This window comes from Brassica napus, chromosome C5 (assembly GCF_020379485.1).
Source record: "Brassica napus cultivar Da-Ae chromosome C5, Da-Ae, whole genome shotgun sequence".
Classification (NCBI taxonomy): Eukaryota; Viridiplantae; Streptophyta; class Magnoliopsida; order Brassicales; family Brassicaceae; genus Brassica; species Brassica napus.
In genome coordinates this window covers 17,831,546-17,851,984 of record NC_063448.1, presented here as the reverse complement: position 1 = coordinate 17,851,984, position 20,439 = coordinate 17,831,546, and the positions used below count along the sequence as shown (strand labels likewise).

The 20,439-nt window shown below is 34.7% G+C and overlaps 2 protein-coding genes across 2 annotated transcripts; both read right to left on the bottom strand.

The window, feature by feature from the left end:
- Window positions 1–3,332: 3,332 nt before the first annotated feature.
- Window positions 3,333–9,763, bottom strand: LOC106401525 (glutamine--tRNA ligase, cytoplasmic-like). Its single transcript, XM_048759039.1, has 23 exons — window positions 9,503–9,763; window positions 9,307–9,357; window positions 9,157–9,228; window positions 8,919–9,018; window positions 8,658–8,753; window positions 8,479–8,540; window positions 8,291–8,392; window positions 8,126–8,218; window positions 7,538–7,690; window positions 7,377–7,432; window positions 7,189–7,279; window positions 7,018–7,104; window positions 6,692–6,889; window positions 6,506–6,604; window positions 6,256–6,364; window positions 5,014–5,036; window positions 4,780–4,916; window positions 4,491–4,686; window positions 4,304–4,404; window positions 4,108–4,213; window positions 3,945–4,034; window positions 3,734–3,866; window positions 3,333–3,599 (listed from the first exon to the last, which is right to left on the bottom strand). The coding sequence occupies exons 1-23, from the start codon at window positions 9,623–9,625 to the stop codon at window positions 3,505–3,507; spliced, it is 2,373 nt and encodes a 790-aa protein (XP_048614996.1). The 5' UTR covers window positions 9,626–9,763; the 3' UTR covers window positions 3,333–3,504.
- Window positions 9,764–11,445: 1,682 nt separating this feature from the next.
- LOC111213966 lies at window positions 11,446–12,821 on the bottom strand. Its single transcript, XM_022715810.2, has 3 exons — window positions 11,914–12,821; window positions 11,735–11,800; window positions 11,446–11,644 (listed from the first exon to the last, which is right to left on the bottom strand). The coding sequence occupies exons 1-3, from the start codon at window positions 12,673–12,675 to the stop codon at window positions 11,639–11,641; spliced, it is 834 nt and encodes a 277-aa protein (XP_022571531.1). The 5' UTR covers window positions 12,676–12,821; the 3' UTR covers window positions 11,446–11,638.
- Window positions 12,822–20,439: the final 7,618 nt, after the last annotated feature.

The following is a 20,439-nucleotide window of genomic DNA, read 5'->3' as shown; positions in this document are numbered from 1 at the left end:
GATGCTCAAAACCCATCTTGTACAGTATCTCTTGTATGAACTTCCATTCAACCCTATCATAAGCTTTACTCATGTCCATTTTTATGGCCATTAATTTGTCCTGGCATGATTTGTTAGCTCTCAAACCATGGAACATCTCCTGAGTTATGAGGATATTATCCGAGATCAGTTTTCCAGGCAGAAAGACCGATTGTGTTTCTGAAATAAGTAAGAGAAGACAAGCATTTAATCTCTGGCATAACACCTTTGAGATAATTTTATATCCTTCATTACATAAACTTATGGGTCTAAGTTCTATCATCCTTGTAGCCCTCTCCTTTCTAGGGATCAAACCAATATTTGTAATATTTAACCTTGAATCCAAGTTTCCTGAGACCAAAAAAGATTGTTAACCATTTCCAATAAATCCTTTTTTATTAGATGCCAAAAGTGTTGAAAAAATAGAGCTGTCATTACATCCGGTCCAAGGGCTTTTTCTGGATACATCATAAACAGAGCTTGTTGTATTTCTTCTTCAGTTGCTAGCCTAATTAGCCGCTGATTCATGTGAGGAGTTATGGTAGGTTTAATCTCGTCCAAGAATTCTTCTAATTCTGAGGGAGAAGTTATCTGAAACAAATCATCAAAATAATCCACTGCAATATTTTCTACACCATGTTCCTCAATTATCCAGTTTTCTTGGGTATCATATAGCCCCACAATACTATTACGAGTTCGTCGTTGTTTTGTGAGGACATGATAGAATTTAGTATTCAGATTCCGTGATGTATGCCACATATTACGACTTTTCTGATGCCAAAATTCTTCATCATCCTTATATGCTTTTTGTAGCTTCCTAGATACTTCCAGTATATTCTCCTGAGTTATGTTGTTATCAGTTTGAACTTCTTCCAGTGCTTTTTGAAGCTCACTGATTCGTTCTTTTCCATATGAAGGATTATTCTTGCGCCATGTAGCGATCTCATGACAACAGTTAATGATTTTCGATACAAAATCCCATGAATTCTCTGGTGTCGAGGCACCCCAACCTCTCCCAATTGATTCCAATAAACCATCATGTCCAATCCATCTTTTGTCGAACATAAATTGTCTCCGTCTCCATGGAACTTTATTCCCAAGATAAGCTACTATTAGCCGATGGTCCGAGACCACCATCCCTAAATATTCTTTAAAATAGCATGGAAAACCGCATGCCAGTCTTCGTTTGCCAATGCTCGGTCCAACCGACATCGAACCATTACTCTATTTCTTTTTTCTTGCTTTCTTATTATTTGTCAGAACATTTGATTTCTCCGTGCCGGAAATTCTAGTAAACCAATATTCCTAATCATATTATTGAATGAGAGAAATGATCCGACACTCTGTAGAGCACCACCCTCTTTTTCATGATTACCAGTAATTTTGTTCAAATCTCCAATAATAAACCATGGATCTGTTTTGGCTAGTCCATATCTCGTTAGTCTTTTCCAAACTTGATCCCTCAATTTATGTACCGGTTCACCGTAAACAAAAGTCATGAACACCGACTTTCCAAGAGCTATTGCTTCCACATCAATCATTCGATTACTTGAGTATAGGATATTGACTTGGAACTCATTATTAAAATATAATGCTAGTCTTCCACCCGTACCTATTGGATCTACTATTACCAGATTATCATAACCAAAATGAGATTTAGATGTTTTGGGTTAAGATCAGTCCAAACAAAAAAAACTCAAAACTTTACCATTTAATTCAAAAAAAAAAAGTCCTTGCAATTAGAACTAGTTTTAATATTAATATGTTATTTTAATATTTAGATTTAAACTCCAACAAAGAAAATATAAAAGTTGGAATGCACTATACTATTTAATCATCAAAAGTCATATTCTAAATTTGACAAATGTGCCTTTTTCTTTATGTATATCATGTTTTCTAAAATAGAAAGTATAGTATACGTTGTTCTTTAATTTATGTTTAATTATTTGAATTTTGTTAAGTTTGGTTTGTTTATAATATAATTTAACAATATATGAAAAATATTTGTGTTAAAGAAAAAATAATTTAAACTGATTTTGTTGGTGCTTATAATAAATGTTGAAACTAATATTTTATGGAAATTAGATGTTTAAAATGGTAAAATTGAACAATAAAACCTTATAATAAATTATCTCAAAAAGCTAGAAAAGTTTGAAAAGCTCTATAACCAACCATACTAAAACCAGTCCATACTTTAAATATAGACCAAAAATATTTTCCGGGACCGGACTCAAATATTTACAGATTTTAAAGATTTTGGACCAGACCAGACTAGTCCAATTGACATCTCTGCATGCAGCTTCACTATTTTAGTCTAATACAACAACATCACGACCGTCAGTTCCGGGTAATCCAAACGAAATGGAAATTGGAGAAACATTGGCCATAAACTGTTAGATGGTCAAAGTTGTTCGAAGATGTTGTTGGAATAGTGTAACCAGTCAAACTTACACACCAACGAACTCTGTTGTAACTAGTAATTATCAACCTAAGAATCACCTATTAACTCCAAGTCTCCAATTAATTCTAAGCTGTAGTTCCATGAAACAGTGTCTTTGGGATCAGATCACTCAAAGACACCTGCGAAAATCACGGTTCCCGGAACCTTGGACTGTCAAATCATGTAGCTATAGTTTTGAGTTAATCGGACGAACACATGTTTTAAGGAAAAAGGTAAACTTAAAAGCGTTGCTACAGTTAGATTTTTCTTAAAAAAATTATTTAACCAACAAAATTAGTTTACTAAAGTAAGTAAATAATCGTGTGTTTATGAGTTTTAGATAGTTTATGTAAACTTTGGACTAGTTTATTATATAATTATTATATTTTTAATGCCAGAATTAGCAATTGCAATTCCATATCCGAAACATTGTAATAAACCTTAATCCAAAAGAAAAATATTAAAAAGATGTGGCATACCAAAAGAGAAGATGATGGTTCATACTTCTAATCAACTTTACTGCATGAATCATTATCCTAAGTTGTCCTTAACGTAAAAGCATCTTGTTCCTTATTCCTTAGTATTCGATCCTCGTACTTGGCAACTATTATTCCTTGTGTAATTCACATGCAGGTAAAGTTGTGCTTCCATAGGAAGCTTTAGTGTTGTTAAGTGGATAACAAAACTGAATGATGTGTGTAGTAGAAGCAGCACACGTTAAACGAAACAAATCACAGTCCCATCAAAATAGTGCATTTTCGACTTTCAGTGAATCAGAGTTCACATGCGTAAAGACACTAAACTCTGTCCCTCTGTTCAATCTGCATAAGAGCTTTCTGCAACTTTTAGCGCCACTAATATCGACATCATTTTCTGAAGATTAAAAAAAGTTCCTTTTCTTGTTCCGAAAGATGAGAACTAAAACATAACAATGTTCACCATTCACTTGGAAACAAACCACAACGTGTGCGTATCAAACAAAGTTTTGATCTACTGTTTAAATAAAGTTTTGACCAACAAAGTGAGTTAATATGTGTGTAATCTTTTTACTTCCCACCTTTCCCATAACTGTCTCTGAGTGTGACCGTCCTGTTGAACACAAGTTTTCCAGGCTCAGAGTCTTTGTCCACCGCAAAATAACCTAAAGTATCACAAGTTACGGTTGAAACTTGGATCAGTGTTGGTTTTCAAGATTAGACAGAAAATATAAATGCAGCTTGTTGCTCATCTATGGATTGCAAGCCCTTTTTACGATCATGAAACAGAAAAAAGTACCTAGCCTCTCGAACTGGAACCTGTCCCCGACGGCAGTATCTTTAAGGATTGATACAGCATATGCATCAGAAACCACAACTTTGGAGTGGGGGTTAATGTCAGTGAGCCAGTCATCGTTGAGTTCAGCCGGGTTCTGTTATATGATTAAATACAATTTAAGCTCAGAGAAAAGTCTTTGTTACTATAACAAAAGCTAGAGAAGGATACATACCTCGGAGTTAAAGAGTTTCTCAAATAACCGGACTTCAACCTTTATAGGCTCCTTTCCTGGAGAAGATTCAGCAACCCAGTGTAGAACACCCTGCAGGAAAAGGGTCTGGTTAATAAGAGACGCTGGAATTGCATATATTTTAATGTTGGTTAATGAAACGAACCTTTGGCTTGGTCTTTTTCTCAGGGTCATACTCTGCATGAATCTCACGAATGGTTTCATTGTCATCAGCAAAGACAACATTGGTACACTTGATTGGGAAACCATATCTACAAAACGGAAGTACATATAGTCACAGATGAATCAAATTCAACGCCAGCGTAGTAATGATGAAAACGGAAGTGTCCTTTTCTATATACCTTAGCAAGACTGATTTACCAGGGGCGAGCCCATAGTAATCTTTTGAATCCTTCATTCGGAAGTCAGATTGGTCAATGTATACAACTCTAGAGAAGGGAACCTAAAAATCAACAACACCCAAAAGAAAGATCAGTAAAACAGAATTTTTTTCCATTACGTGTAGATTACTAGTATATGTGAGTTCACCTTGTAGAATGCAGAGGGGTCATCGTTCTGAGCATCAGGCCACCTTTTGGCATCAAGCTCCATAACCTTGTCTGATTCCAAATTGGTGATGACCACCTTCAGAGGATTAAGCACCACCATAGTGCGGGGAGCCGTTTTATTCAGCTCTTCTCTGATATGATACTCAAGACGACTCACATGTATCATGCTACCATCACTTCAATATCCAACAACAGGCAGCAGATTCAATGAATAAGATTAAGATAGGCCAAATCTTATGAGGGACTTGTGATATAGATAAGTAGCAAACCTTCTGGTAATTCCCATTCCTCGTACAAAAGCATTGATCGCAGTAGGAGTCACACCCCTTCGTCTCAGACCAGCAAGTGTCAAAAGACGTGGATCATCCCAACCATCAACATGATTGTTTGTCACAATGTAATTCAACTGCAGTAAAAGAGGAAAAATAAATGAGACAACCAGTATATGATACTCCGCATAATTGTTCACAGTTGTTCACTAGCAAGTTGAGTATTTTACCAACCTTACGCTTGGACATCACAGTGTTTGTGATTAGAGATGGCAGTTCAAGGGCTTGCCCGCGGGCCTGACCCGAAAAGACCCATTGCGGGGCGGGATTGGGCAAAGATATTGTGGTCCGTTTAGTTGCGGGTCTCGCGGGACAGGACCGCGGCGGTACTGGGCCGAAGCGGGACGGGCCGAAGCGGGATGCGGGCAAACATTGAGGCCCGCTGCACTTTTCTCACCGAGAACAGAGCTAAATGGTGATCGGGTGATGACTATGGCCTATGGCCATTATTGCTCTCTATGTTTTTTCCCTTTCGATCGACAATCACAAGTTCTTGTACACAACTCATCTTTTTTGCATGTGATCAAAGACTCGCCTTCTTCTTCTCTTCTCTTTTCTTTTCGTTTCTTCATCTCTTTCCGTCTCATCACTTTTTCTTCTTCGATCAACGACCACAGAGCATCTTCTTCTTCTCCTCTACATAGTAGAGCGTCGTCGACATAGTAGAGCAATAGACTACACCGAACTACATCCAAAGCTCTGTTTTTTTAGTACAGAACACACTTCCTCAACAGATACCTAATTATCCAGCATCCATGTTCAAAAAATCTATTAATAATGCATTTACTCTTATCTTTGTTCTCTACAGCTGCTCCCATGGACTCTTTGAACAATACTGCTGTCTCCAAGCCCAGCTTCAAAAGCAGAGGAGATGAGAGCATGCTTAAGATCACTAAGACGAAACCACAAGTAAGAAAAACGTTTTATGTTTAAGAGCTTAGATAACAAACAAGAAACTTACATACGTTTGCGGCATCTGATTTGTTAAGAAACAAGCAAGATGTTGTTATGTTTCTTGATTATGTCATTATGTGTTTCTAAATTTTGTCCCTGAATATTCCAAAGCCTTTTGTTTTCTATAGCTGAACAACCAATCGTGCATGTTTTAATGTTTAGAGCTAATGAAAAAAATTAGTTTTGATAACTGAACAAGAGTTTATATATATATTTTGATGTTTGTTTCTGTGTCCAGACGCAAGTGAGTTATGTTTGATCATATTGTTTCGTTTATGCAGGTATGATGACCCGACGTCCCGCGGGCCGACCCGCAAAGCCCATGTACTATGCGGGGCGGGATTGGTCAGCCCTCGACAAGACCGCATCCCGCGCGGGCCTGTCCCGCTGAGACCCGTTTGAACTGAAGACCGCGGCGGGGCGGGACGGGACGGGACGGGAAGACCCAATTGCCATCTCTATTTGTGATATTCAATCGCGAATATTCCCACACATACGGCATGTAGAGATCCAGGGAATGTAATAACCAGTAATATGAAGCCCGTCGAGTTTCGAATTCAAGAGTACAGAGCTGCATTTTATGGAGATAAGAAAAGAAAAAGTTAGACGAGACAACAGATTGTAGATCAACAAAGATATAGATAAATACTAGGCTTTAGTATTGGAAACAAATAATGGGTCAGAAAGCCAAAAGACCTAGCAAGGAACATACCGAATGTGTTATATTCTCGAGAGAGTCAACAGTGCAGTGCGCAAAATCGTAGCTCGGATAGATGCACCATTTGTCACCAGCATGAGGGTGAGGTGTGAACTGCAAACCATACAAACAAATAAGATATCCAAAGAATGGGCGAGAACGCATTCTTCTGCAGCCAGAGATACTGTTTGTTTCACTTGCCTTTATACGATAGGCAATAAGGTCATACATATTGCAATTATCATTCTGCATATCCTGCTTCATTCGCAGTGTTGCTTTCCCTTCCTCAATCTTTCCTCGTCTCATTTCGTCAAAAAGTCGAAGAGACTCTTCAATCGGCCTGTCCCTCCAGGGACTATTCATTTTCTTCTCTCTGTACTCTTTTATCTCTTCAGCATTCTGAAAGTTAAAAAATCAATAATGTAGAGAGAATGAGTTCTGTGTGGAGTAAGCCGCAGTGAAGCTTAAAACTAACACATTAACGCTGACAGGAAGCCATATGTTTGAAGGTTAAAAAGTGTTTCAACCTGATGATCAACATAAGCGTGACCTCTCCGAATCAATTCGACTGCCAAATCATACAATTCTTGGAAATAATCACTGGTGTACGTAATCTAGAAGAAAACGATGGAAAGAATTAGATAGAAATAAAAACACAACAACAATAATAAAGGTTTCCGTACTTAAAGTAAAAATACCTTGAAGGGTTCCCAGCCCATCCAGTTAACAATTTCTTCGATATGATTAATGTACTCTTTCTTTTCTGCTTCGGGATTTGTATCATCATACCTGAAAAAAATCAGATGTTTACAAGAATCCTGAAATATGTCGTTATACGAGAAACAATAATTGCTATGGAGACGTAAAAGAAAAGAAGTATTCTTACCTTAGATAACAGCAGCCTCCGCGCTCCTTTGCAAGACCAAAATCGACAAACATAGCCTGAAAGAACAAACATTGGAAATCACAAAGAAAAAAAAAAGATAGGTCTTACATTACATACCATCATGCAAAGTATCTGACAACCACATTTTATGCCAATCTTACCTTTGCATGTCCAATATGTAGATAACCATTTGGTTCAGGTGGAAACCGGGTATAGACTTTCCCTCCAGTCACCTTGAGATGTTTATCAAGCACTTCCTTCTTATTGTTACATTTGAGCACAGAGCCATCGCTATAAAAGACTTCTGTGTGAACCTGAGAATATATATTAATTAATGTTATCTCAATACTGCTGACCATCGAATCCCTATGAGCATAGCATATATTACATGGCAATGCCATAAATTCACCCATGAAGAAACGAGAATATCACATCAAACATATTGGCATCGTCCAAACGCTAAATTTTTCCACTTTTCCAGTTTCACAAAAGCTGTGATGTGCTTTTTAAAATCGTCTAAGAAGTTTTCCTAGATCACCAAATTGAACAGGCGCAAGCAATACAGGTAAGATCTATTCTACTCTTGCTACCATCTAATCTGCACCTAGAAGTACATAATAAAGTGGGAAAGGATTCAAAAGTGTAGATAGAAGTACATAATCAAATGGGTAAGGATTCAAAAGTGTAGATCGTGGAGTTGAAAATCTAATATAACAGAAGTATCGTCAAACCAAAAAGCAGCGTGGTACCATCAAATTTTGCTCTGGCTGAGGGAATATGGAATATGGATTAAGCTCCTCTTCTGATGGCTCTGGGGTAGCTTCCACAGCAGCTTTCTTTTCCTACAAATATGCCACAAACATGAAGAACTAATGAACACAAAAGAAAACACATTACAAAAAAAATCCAATTACCTCAGCTTTGGCAGCAGGTTTCTCCTTCTTTTTTGTAGGTTTTTCATTATCCGCAGCAGTTCTCTCACCAAGCAGTTCATACATTTTTCTGTCTATGACGTCCTATTACAGAAATAGGACAAAATAAGAAAACTAAGATTTCGTTTCTGGCTAGCAAAGAAGGCAGTGTGCTAAAATGGTTAGCTCACCTTTACAATCTTAGGATCTGCCCAGGGCAAACTTTTCCGGACATGTCCAAGCAATTGACCCACTACACAACAGAAATACATCAAGTTCAACCAAGAAACATAATAAGGTGATTATGTGGAAAAAAATATAGAAAAATGCACAGAAGGATATGCCTAACAGGTAAAGCGCACAGACTAACCATTAGTTCGGTAGCGCTGCTCCGATATTGTTTTCTTATTCTCTTCAAAAACTTCTCCAGCTGCTTTCTCAATGTCTTCTACAGAAACTTCAACCCCTGTTTAAAAAAAAATAATGAAGATCTCATCTCCAAATCCACAGAAAACAAAATAATATATAACCTCTCAGCAACCATTTTAATAAAGAAAACAGAAACCCTATACATGCTAGCATTGAGAAATAAATATAATCCCGGCTAGTAAGAAGACCCAAACGCTCTTACCAACACCACATGCCTCCTCAAATTCATCTAGCTTGAAGTCCTCAGCAGCGTGATTGTCAAAAAACCAAACTGCAGCATCCAATTGTGCTGGAGTTTTAATCTGCAGATTCATCACACAGAGAGGATCAAAGCAAAATTAGCCAGTTTTCCCATCAACAAAACAGAACCAAACCCCACAAAGGACTGAGGGATAACACTCCAGCTGCAGAGACTATCAATAGAGGTGTCATAAGCTAACCTTGGAGGAAACAATGTAACTGAACAATGTAGGACGATGCAGAAGAAGATTTGAATGGTGCTTAGTAGCGACCTGATTCACATAAAACCCTCAATAAGCTTCTCTCCAGCATTGATACAAATTAAAAACGTTAATCAGAACAAATCTAACCGTGTACAACAGATTTCCAGTAGTTCGATCGCATCCGTCAGTTACACCAGCCTGTACACAAGATAAGGGAGCAAGCTAAGTGATCAAATTAAACCAGATGCATACATGCAAAGAATCCAAATCATCAATCAAACTAAGAATTTCGAATTGAGTTCATAAAACTTGGATTCAGTCAACGAGGAGCTAGAAACGGCACCTCGTGGATAACGGCGGTGAGATTAGCGGTGACCTTGGGGTTGTTGATGGTAGTGGTGGCGGTTTTCTCGTCCAGACCGATGCTGAGGAAGAGCTTCACAGATTCATCGGCCTTGAGAGCCATGGCGCCGAAACTGACAAAAGTAACAGAATAAGGGATGCAAGGAAACCGACGACTTATTAGCTCTAGGGTTTAATGCTGTGGACGAGACGTTCCTTTCTTTCTTCTCCGGTTTTATCAAATCTCTAAAGTGACCGACTCTTTGGTTTGCTCTAAACCGAAGATGGCTAATATAAAACTAAAAAAGTACGCTTGGACGTTCGTATACCATCGGGTTTATCGGTTTTAGACTTTTAGGATTCAACTTCATAAACCTAATCTGACTTTTTTATATACTGTAGATTAGGTCAGATTCAACTAATAATATTTTAATTCAAACAGATTTTATAGCTTTTTAAAAAAAAAAAAAATCTTGTTTTTTAATTCCTATTAGATTCTGTTAATAATAATGTTGGAGTATTTTTACTATTGAATCTATGCCTCGGACTTATTATTCGAGATTCGGATTCGATCCGAGATTCGCTCCAGATCTGCTTCAAAAATAAGATATCTGGGGTATCCGGATCCGAATCTGGATAGTAAAATCTTGGATCCGTCCAAACCAAATCCGGATATCTTAATTTTTAGATCTGGATATCCGGATTCGGATCCGTATTTTTAAAACACATTAAATTTTTAAATTTCATTAATATTTATATTTTGTATATTAATATTTATACGTATAAATTAATTTTACAATATTATAGACATATATATATATATATATATATATTGTATAAATATTTAATTGATGTGTTATTTTTTTAAATGTAGTATTTAAAAAAACATTTTTAAATTATTTTTACGGATCCGGATCCGGATATCCGCAGGTAATAGAATATAGAAACGGATATCCGAAATCTGGATATTCGGAAACCAAGAATCCGGATCCGGATATTAAATCCACGGGTCCGACGGATCTGGATACCTTAAATTTCTCGAATATCCGGATCTGTGTCAGGCCTAATTGAATCAAAATAAATATAAAATTAAGTATTTGAAATATTTATTTAAATTTTATTTTTAAATAAATATATAGTTTGAATATTAATCAATTTTTGAAGTTTTTGAATCTATTAAAATTCAAATTTCAAATTGGATTCTAACGATATCATCTCTCTCTGTCACTATAGATAGAACACATTACCCACAAGTTCAAGTGGGCATCTCAAAAGCCCACAACTCTTAACAGATCGGAGTTTAAGTTATACTTTCTTTATGTGTTGCTTCAAATTACTAAAGAAGATGGCTATAAATCCATCAGTAATAGAGGGGCCAACCAGAGCCCACCTTCGAAGAGTCAGGTCAAGCACGGCGACCGCTTAACCAGACTTTAGCCTGGTTAAACCAAACCAGGAAGCTGTTAACCAGCAAGAACGAGTCAAAGCACTAAAAGCTCCGGAAAGCGGAAACGAAGCCGACGCGGGAAAAAAAGTTAAGCCCCACACCAAAACCAGTTGGTACTCTCAACTTTGTCCTAGGAATCAAACCACACTTGCAGCCTTTTCAAGTTTAACGATCTGCGTTTCTTCCAAGCATAGAAGCTTAAGGAGTCCTTGCACAGACTCAAAGAACATTGAGCCAGAAAACTCTCTTCTTCCTTCAAACTGTCACACATTAAGCTGTTCCTAATATCTCTCACAAAACATTTTTGTTTCCTTTGTAGGTGCACCAATGACCATAACCGAAGATGCGAAGCGTAAGCGATAAATGAAGCATGTGATAAATCTGAGATCTAGAGTGACCGCTCAAATTCAAAGTAAGAAAAAGTATTTAACAACATTTAAAACATCTATGAAGCTATTGTTTCTTGGTCTAATTTTTTTTTTTTTTTTTTTTTTTTGTGAAATGAAACTCATGTATTAATCAACAGGAACCTACACGTTCTCCATAGTTTTTTTTTGTACAGTTTATTCAGAACAACTTGACAGGAAATAAGAATCACTGAGCAAACGAAGGAGCTTCAAGACTTGACCGACTTTCAAATATTTGACAACTCTTTGAAACTTCAACGGCAACTGAGTTACACAATCATCATCATCTCTGCATAATCAGTAAAAGCAAAGAGATTCATAACTCTTTCAAAACATAACAACAAAGCCTTGATGATGATGAGGATCATGATAATCTTACCTTGGTTTCTTCTACCTTATAATCATCAAGCGTCACTTCAGTCAGATAAAACGCAGGATGCAAGCTCTGTAGCCACCAGGAAACAAACAAACAAAGAAACCAAATTTCAATCAGATCAGATCAATCAAGAATCTGAATCAAAAGCTTTAACCAAAATTTGCGAAAGCCCAAGACTTTACATCGAGTTTCTTCTGAACGGTCCTTGGCCGCTTCTTCGGCCGGCGCGGTGGTCGGTGACCCACAACCGCCATGAAATCCTCCTCGATTTCCTTCTTCGAAAGCTTCACGGATAACTTGGGCCGCACCGTCATCTCCTTCGCCGTCGTCCCGGCTTCCACCGCTCCGCCTCTCTCTTTCACAACCCTCGTCGGATCGTTTCTCGACGGCGGCGGCGATGGATTCACTATCCTCTCCTCATCTGGTTCCTTGCACGCCGCTCTTCGTTTCCTCAGATTCCACGGCTTCACCGGAGAAACCTCTTTCTCCTCCTGACCGGAGCCATCGGTTCTCCGTTGTTGTTCTTCGTCTTGCTCCCCGAGAGCATACATCGATTGAGTGATCTTATCTCTCACCGTCTTCAGATCCGACATGATCTTCACCCTGAACTCCTCGATCCCTTCTTCCTCCTCCACGCCGCCGTCATCCGTAGATTTCAACGGTGCGGTCCTCAACCGGCGATGCTGGTTTCTGTTGCTGCTCCTGCTCCGATGTTCAGCCTCGCCGGAGGCGGGGATCGCGACGGAGGAATCAGAGAATCTCAAAGGCGGAGATCGGCGTCGGAGTCGGTGATCGCCGGAACCGCCGCTGCTCACGGATTCGATCTTCGTGCACGTGAGATGCCGCTGACTCCCCCACTTCAAGCTCGGGAGCGTGAAGTTATGGAGGGTCTTGGGTCGCTCCGGTCTCGCAGTCGTCGTCGTCATCTCACCGCGAAATACCATTGATCGGTGCACTCTATCAAAAACGGATTCAATCTCTTCTCTTTCCCGCCGAAACTCAAAGGTTTTCTCGACTCTTTCCAGGAACGCCGGAAAGTTTTATCGGCGGTGATGTTTTTTCTCGGCTTTTGCTTAGGATACCGTCAGAGAATGGCCAAAGCTTTGTTTATATATATACGGGGGGAAGGAGAAAGATTGTAAATCCATGGTTGATCGGAGGGTATTTTCGGAAATGTACTTGATGCGTTCGCTACAATGCGCATGTACTCGGGGTTTACATTTTCCCGGGTTCAGAAGAGTTTCATTTTTAAGTGATCGATGACTTATTAGCCGTCGGTTGTACTTGGTCTTCCATCTTAGCCGTTTATTTTAACCCACCGCACCATCTCAGTCGGAATCATTCCTGTCTTCTTTTTCTCCTCATCTCCTCCGTTTACAAAATCATATAATCGGGGTAATCCACTTTTACTAGGTCAATTTCATATTTTAATATGTTACCAAATTTAATTTTAGTAATTTTTTTTGTTAAGAAATTAATGGCTTATAGGATATGATGATCTGGTTACTAAAAAACTCTAGGATTTTTAATACTAATTAAATATTTTTTTAAAAAAAAAAAAATATATATATATATATATATTATACAAACTATGAAAAAAAATCGTATGGTTTTATTTGCATTAGCTTGGACGTTCTATAAAATTTGATGATTTTACTTGCCCAATGCTAAAATTTCTTATAAATTGTTCTCCACTAACTTACGTAATTATGCATAAGTTATTTTATGAAATTATAACCCCAAACTTTCTTGCATACAAACATTAATAGTAATCTACCTATTAAAATCTTTCTAAAAAAATTACTTTTTTTTGGTTGAATTAATTTGTTCTATGATTTTTACTGGAGGGAAAATAATTTAATTAAAATTGAATATAGCTTTCAAGAAATGAATATATGCATAACTTGAATTTGATTATATGTTCACAATATTAAAAATGACATACTTAGTAACATACACAAGAAAAATGTTATGATACAAATTTTCCAAGGAATTTCAAATTTAATGTAACTACAGTTATATATCAGCGTTGATGAGTTTATGTGGCTTTTTTAGAATTGGTCTCTGGGTCTATGTTAGATAAAATGCTTCTTCAGTTTAATGTATCATCAGGTTTACTAAGCTGGAACATGTCCTGCTCAAGAAACAAATCTCTAAACACTTCTCTTTTATTAAAACAGAATCCAACCCTCGGATCCAACCTTTCTTTTGTAAGTTTTTAAACTAAATACATTTTTTTTATTATATAGTTAAATTAACTCTTCTAATTATGGTAACATTATACTACTAATTGTGTTTCCAAATAACACAATAACTAATCTTATGTCCAAAAAATATAAAACATAATGTCATACATTTTTAATAAATTTTTTTATTATTTTCTTTTAAATTATTTGATTTAAAACTACTCAAATATTTTTATAAGAAGTTAAAAATAAAAACAGAGGGTTTAGATACTACAAAAATCATCTAATATGAAATTAATTAAATTAGTAGATTATTTTGTTTGTAATTTCATAAATAAAAAATCACATTTCCTTAAACTTAATAAATATTAGTTATTTTTTTGTCAAAAGTATTAGATACTTATTCTTAAATCGTTTTTATTCTCCAAAACATATAACTATATATGCGAGATTATGCTTGGTTTAAGTTGACATTAAATCGTTTTTTACAAATAAAATGTTAGAGTCAATAAATTAATATCAAACAAGTTTATAATTAAATTTGTGATATATACTTATTTGATAAAAATTTAATTATAAACTTGTTTGATATTAATTTATTGACTCTAACATTTTATTTGTAAAAACGATTTAATGTCAACTTAAACCAAGCATAATCTCGCATATATAGTTATATGTTTTGAAGAATAAAAACGATTTAAGAATAAGAATCTAATACTTTTGAGTAGCCAAACGATTTAATTATAAACAAATATTTTATTAAAACTTCGTAACCAAACGGGTTGAAGTAATTTTAAACAAAATTAAGTAATATATAAGAAACATTTCCTATTTAATATAGCTTAGACTATGATCCGTGCTTAAAGCGAAGAAATATTTTTTAACAAAATATAATTTACAATATCAATAAATTTTAACATTTTTTATAAGTAATGTTCTAACATTTGTATTTTAGTGTATTTTAAAACCATATCCTACCCTTGGACCCAACCTTACTTATAATTATATGGTTTTAAAATACACTAGAATAAAAATGTTAAAACATTCATAAATTATATTTTGTTAAAACATATTTCCGTGCTTTTAATCACGGTCATAATTTAATTAAATCTTATATTTAATATGGGTCATAAACATGTACTAAGAATATATTATAATTTAAAAATAATTAATTTGAAAAGTGTTCACATGTATCCAAAAGGTTAGTTTAGAATTATGACTACTTAACAATTAGAGAGATAGAGTTTATAGTCAACTTTCCATTTTTTGTTTTTTAGTGTTTTGTATTATAGTAATGAAGTCGAAGATCATATAACAAGGGATACTTAACTTTTACAAGCTTCTCAGAAATAGAAATGTGAATTCAAAGATAAGACTAGATGTAACTTTTGGTATAATATCTATAATATTATTTGAGAAATCAGTTTCCTACGTGTTGCGTTTACGTTAATTCTTACGACGGTTATTTACATAGATACCCTTAATGAATTTAAGAGATTGAATTTAAATACTATTATTAATCATTTTTAGTTTCCATTTCATTTTTTTTTCAAGTAACATATATAATAAAAAGGAAAAATTTATAAAGTTTAAAAACAAATTTAAAAACGAAAATATCTGTTTATATTTTATGATTTCATTAAAAAAAAAGTTCACAAAATAGTAATATTCTGTTTAAAACATATTTTTACATAAAAAATATATACGTTCAAAATAATAAACAAAATCATTTATTTATATCTCTCAATATATAATAAATATATTTTCAAAGTAATAGAAATATTTTCTTTTTATACATCTATTTTCGGACTTTTTGCAAAATTGACCTACAACTCAAAGTCAAACACAAAACTAACCTTTTTTTTTTTTGGAAATTAGTTTTGCCCTATTCACCCCACAAGTTCATATAATTCACGAAAATGCCATCAATTTTTTTTTTTTTTTTTCAAAAATGATATTTTTACTCTCTCACCCTCATCATCTTCAAGTAATTACAAGATTGTCATTGTCATCAATACTCCAACCACCATGAACAACCAATTTGAAGCTCTTGATGCTCCCAAAATCGAGTTACCCTTCTTCTTTTTCCATTCTTGTGAACTAAACACAACATATCTCTCACTTTCTCTCAACAATGAGCTAAAAAAATCCAAGATTTTGATTCTACATTTTTTATGGTTCATAGAGTCATAGAAGGTAACGATTCTGGGTGGGTCACTTTCGTTTGAGATTCTGTGTGCTTGGAGAAGCCTTATGTGTGCTAAAGAAGTTATCTCACCAATTTAAGGTATGACATCGAGTGTTTTTCCAGATCTGTTTGTCAGACGACTTACATGGAATGTCGTCTGGCTGTAGACAACTTACCTGGAAGTCGTCTGGTCAACGCAGAGGTTATTTATGCAATTGACTTTGAAATCTGTTTTCTGATACGACTGAAAGTTAAGTCGTCTGATTTTGTTTGGTTACAAAAAAATCTCCAAAGAACCTAGACGACTTACATTTCAGCCGTCATAGGTTAGTTTTGCATTTGACTGGATTATTTCAGAAGTTTGACTTTCCCGGACGACATACATTTCAGTCGTCTAGTGAAAATTGAAATATCAATATTTTATTAACATTAGACGACTTATAACTAAGTAGTCATAGGTTAGTTTTGCAATTGAAAAAAAAAACTTCAATATTTAATTATACCCAGACGACTTACAATTCAGTCATCCGCCCGACGACTTACATGTAAGTCGTCCAAGATTTTATTCCGAGATTCTGGTCAAACCTCGTAAATCCTGGACGACTTACATGTAAGTCGTCTGACAGACGACTGAATTTTAAGTCGTCTATATATAATTAAATCTTGAAGTTTTTTTTTCTATTGCAAAACTAACCTATGACGACTTAATTGTAAGTCGTCTAGTTTTAAAAAAAATATTATTATTTTAATTTTCACGAGACGACTGAAATATAAGTCGTCCAGGAAAGTCAAACTTATGAAATAATCCAGTCAAATGCAAAACTAACCTATGACGACTAAAATGTAAGTCGTCTAGCTTTTTTGGAGTTTTTTTTTAACCAAACAATAGTAGACGACTTATTTTTCAGTCGCATGAAATAACAGATTTCAAAGTCAATTGCAAAAATAACCTCTGCGTTGACCAGACGACGTATATTTTAGTCGTCAGGAGGACTTAGATTGAAGTCGTCCGCTTTGATCTTTAATAAACTTTTGTTTTCTTTGTTCTAAGTTTGCTAATGTGTTTTATTTTGACTTTTTTTAGATGATGCGTCAGTTACATGCAGTGTATGGAGAATGGTTGTTGAAAGATGGATGTTGGAATTTTGTGGTTGATCATTTCAAAGGAGCGAGAATGTTATTTTTGAGTGAAGGTTCGACACATGCTGATCTTGTTGCAATGACTCAAGAAGATTATAACCTGGACATGAACATAGAGTCTGTGGAGTTAACCTACTCATTACAACAGATGGCTCCAGACCTTCCTCCTATTCATGTTACAAGTGATAGACAAGTTCAGAACTTGCTCGAGATAACTAAAACGCATGAAGTACATCTTTGTTATAGACACTATTGATGATTATTGTTATGAGTTGGAAGAAGGGTTAAAATGCTTCTTAAAATGTTGTATCAATATGAAGCTACCAACATTCTTGTTTATTAAGATGAGAAAAAGGTCATTGGAGTTTATTATTGCATATGAGAAATCCAAAGATAAGAAAAAAGCTATTGAAGTCTATTATTTCATTGATTTGTAAATGTGTAAATACATTGTTAGCACATGTATTACATCTTGGGAAACATTATTACTGATTTTACAAAAAATTCACAACTAAAAGAGTAGACATGCAAATCACAAAACAGACCACGAACAAAACTATTATAGATCATTCCTCTACAAAGACAAGTTTGGACTCCACTTGATATGGAAGAAGACTTTGTCAGAAGACTTCCAGGAAGTCCAGACGACTTCCAGGAAGTCCAGACGACTTCCAAACGACTTCCAAACGACTTCCAGGAAGTCCAGACGACTTCCAGACGACTTCCAGGAAGTCCATATGACTTCCAGGAAGTCCAGACGACTGAAATGGAAGTCGTCTGGAAGACTTCATGGAAGTCGTCTAGTGCATTATATTTTAGATGACTAACAGGTAAGTCGTCCCGGAAGTCTTCCAGATCTGAAAAACCTGCATATCAAATCCAGATCTGAAAAACCTGCATATCCAAAAACGTTCAAATGGCTTAAAACAAAAAATGAGTGAAAGATTAGATAAATCTATCTTTATAGAACACACAAAAAAATATATATAAAATTAATAGATCTACCTTTAAATGAGTGGAAGATGAATACCATCTGATTAAAAACCTGCAAAAAAAAGATAGATTAGTAAGAAAGACATGAGACAAAACTGAAAAATTCATATAAAATTTGGTGTTTTCAAGTCAAAGAGATTAGAGTAGGTTTGAAGAGTTTTAGTTTGGGAAAAAAGTAAGAACTTTATACAACAAGAAGTTATCAAATGAATAAAAATCAGACATAAAAACTTACCAAAACGCTCATATCTATTATGAAAGGGAGACTTCGTCAGAAGACTTCCAGGATTCCAGACGACTTCCAGACGACTTGCAGGAAGTCCAGACGACTGAAATGAAAGTCGTCTGGAAGACTTCCTGGAAGTCGTCTGAAAGATTTTCTGGAAGTCGTCTAGTGCATTATATTTTAGACGACTAACAGGTAAGTCGTCCCAGAAGTCTTCCAGATCTGAAAAACCTCCATATCAAATCCAGATCTGAAAAACTTGCATATCCAAAAACGTTTAAATGACTTAAAAACAGAGAAAATGAGTGGAAGATTAGATAAATCTACCTTTATAGAACACACAAAAATACATATATAAAATTAATAGATCTACCTTTAAATGAGTGGAAGATGAGTACATTCTGATTAAAAACCTACAAAAAAAGATAGATTAGTAAGAAAGACATGAAACAAAACTGAAAATTTCATATAAAATTTCGTGTTTTCAAGCCAAAGAGATTAGAGAGAGGTTGAAGAGTTTTAGAATAATGAACATTACATTTTTGTTGCAGCCATTTGAGAGGAAGAGAGAGAATGTGTAAATTTTTCTTTATATAGGGAGACAAAAAATCCAATTAGGTTAAATATTTTTGATTCAGACGACTTCCTAGCCTAAGTCGTCCAGAAGACTTTAATATTTTTAGCGGAAAATTAAAATATTTTTAGCGGTAAAATAAAATAGAAGACTTCTCAGACGACTTACTTGTAAGTCGCCTGGTTTAAATTATTTAAGCGGAAAAATAATTTTTTAAAAAAATTTAGGCGGGAATATTTGGACGACTTACATGTAAATCGTCTGTTTTAATTTTTTCACCAGACGACTGAAATGTAAGTCTAGACCCTAAACATAACCCCTAAACTTAATTAACTAACTAAACACTTCATAAAATCAAATTAAACTTCAAAAGTGTTTACTATACACAAAAATAAACACGTATAGGTAAAAAAATAATTTTTCAATAAAACATTCAAGCTTTCCAAAATCTAACCCTAAGAATACATACAATACTACAACTTATGTTGCAAAACCCTAGACCAAAGAATACCATGATTCACTACCTACACTCATCTATGTTGAAAACAATTCAATTTTGTTATATTTTAATTTATATCACTTAAAACTGTTTATAATTACATGATTTTAATTTTTCACTTATCAAAATATTTTTTTAAAAAATTATAACTTATTTTTAAGATCAGCTACACCAGAAGACTTACTTTGAAGTCGTCCAGACCAACATCTCAGACGACTCAGACGACTTACTAGGGCTATATTCGTAAAAATGGCTTCTGTTTTTTTTTGGTCACAAGGGGCTGAGCTGTAATTTCACAAGGCTTTTATGTTAGTTTTGCATTTGATTCAAGTTTGGGTATAGGTTTGGGGTTAAAATCAAGTTGTGGGTTAGTTTTGGCAAATTCCCCTCTGTTTTCTTAAATAATTACATAAAATCATTAAATAGCATAAGCCGATGTATGTGTAATTGACTAAAAATAGTTTATAATTATTATTATTGAAATGTTTTTTCATAATCTTTAGGTGACTATAATGTCTTACAATTACAGCAAAAAAATACATGTAAATTATATTTAACTTATATAATATGATCTCATAAAATCAACCACAATTTTAGTGCTCATTTTAAGAGATATTAAAAATGAAACCTAAAAATATTTTTTTATGATAAGTTTATTTTGATCAAAAAAATTACAAAAGCCTTACTGAAATTTATTTCTTCATATTTATTTTCTTTTTTGATTTTATGTTTGTGAAACTTAATATACCCATAATCAAAATACCCAAGCAAATCTGAAATCTTATTTTTAGGCATACAATTATTTAGAAGTTATAAAATATTTTAATTATTGTAAATATTGATATTCGTTCATGAGCTTACAAAACTTTATCAGCAATACTTATGTATGTAGTATTTTTATT

Excerpts from the sequence above, each read along its gene's own strand:
- LOC111213966 (XM_022715810.2), bottom strand. The coding sequence starts at position 12,675 with ATGGTATTTCGCGGTGAGATGACGACGACGACTGCGAGACCGGAGCGA. Across the intron at positions 11,801-11,913 it reads CCGTTCAGAAGAAACTCGAT|AGCTTGCATCCTGCGTTTTA; the intron begins GTAAAGTCTTGG and ends TGGTGGCTACAG.
- LOC106401525 (XM_048759039.1), bottom strand. The coding sequence starts at position 9,625 with ATGGCTCTCAAGGCCGATGAATCTGTGAAGCTCTTCCTCAGCATCGGT. Across the intron at positions 7,691-8,125 it reads AGCCAGAGCAAAATTTGATG|GTTCACACAGAAGTCTTTTA; the intron begins GTACCACGCTGC and ends ATATATTCTCAG. Across the intron at positions 4,035-4,107 it reads AGAAAAAGACCAAGCCAAAG|GGTGTTCTACACTGGGTTGC; the intron begins GTTCGTTTCATT and ends CTTTTCCTGCAG.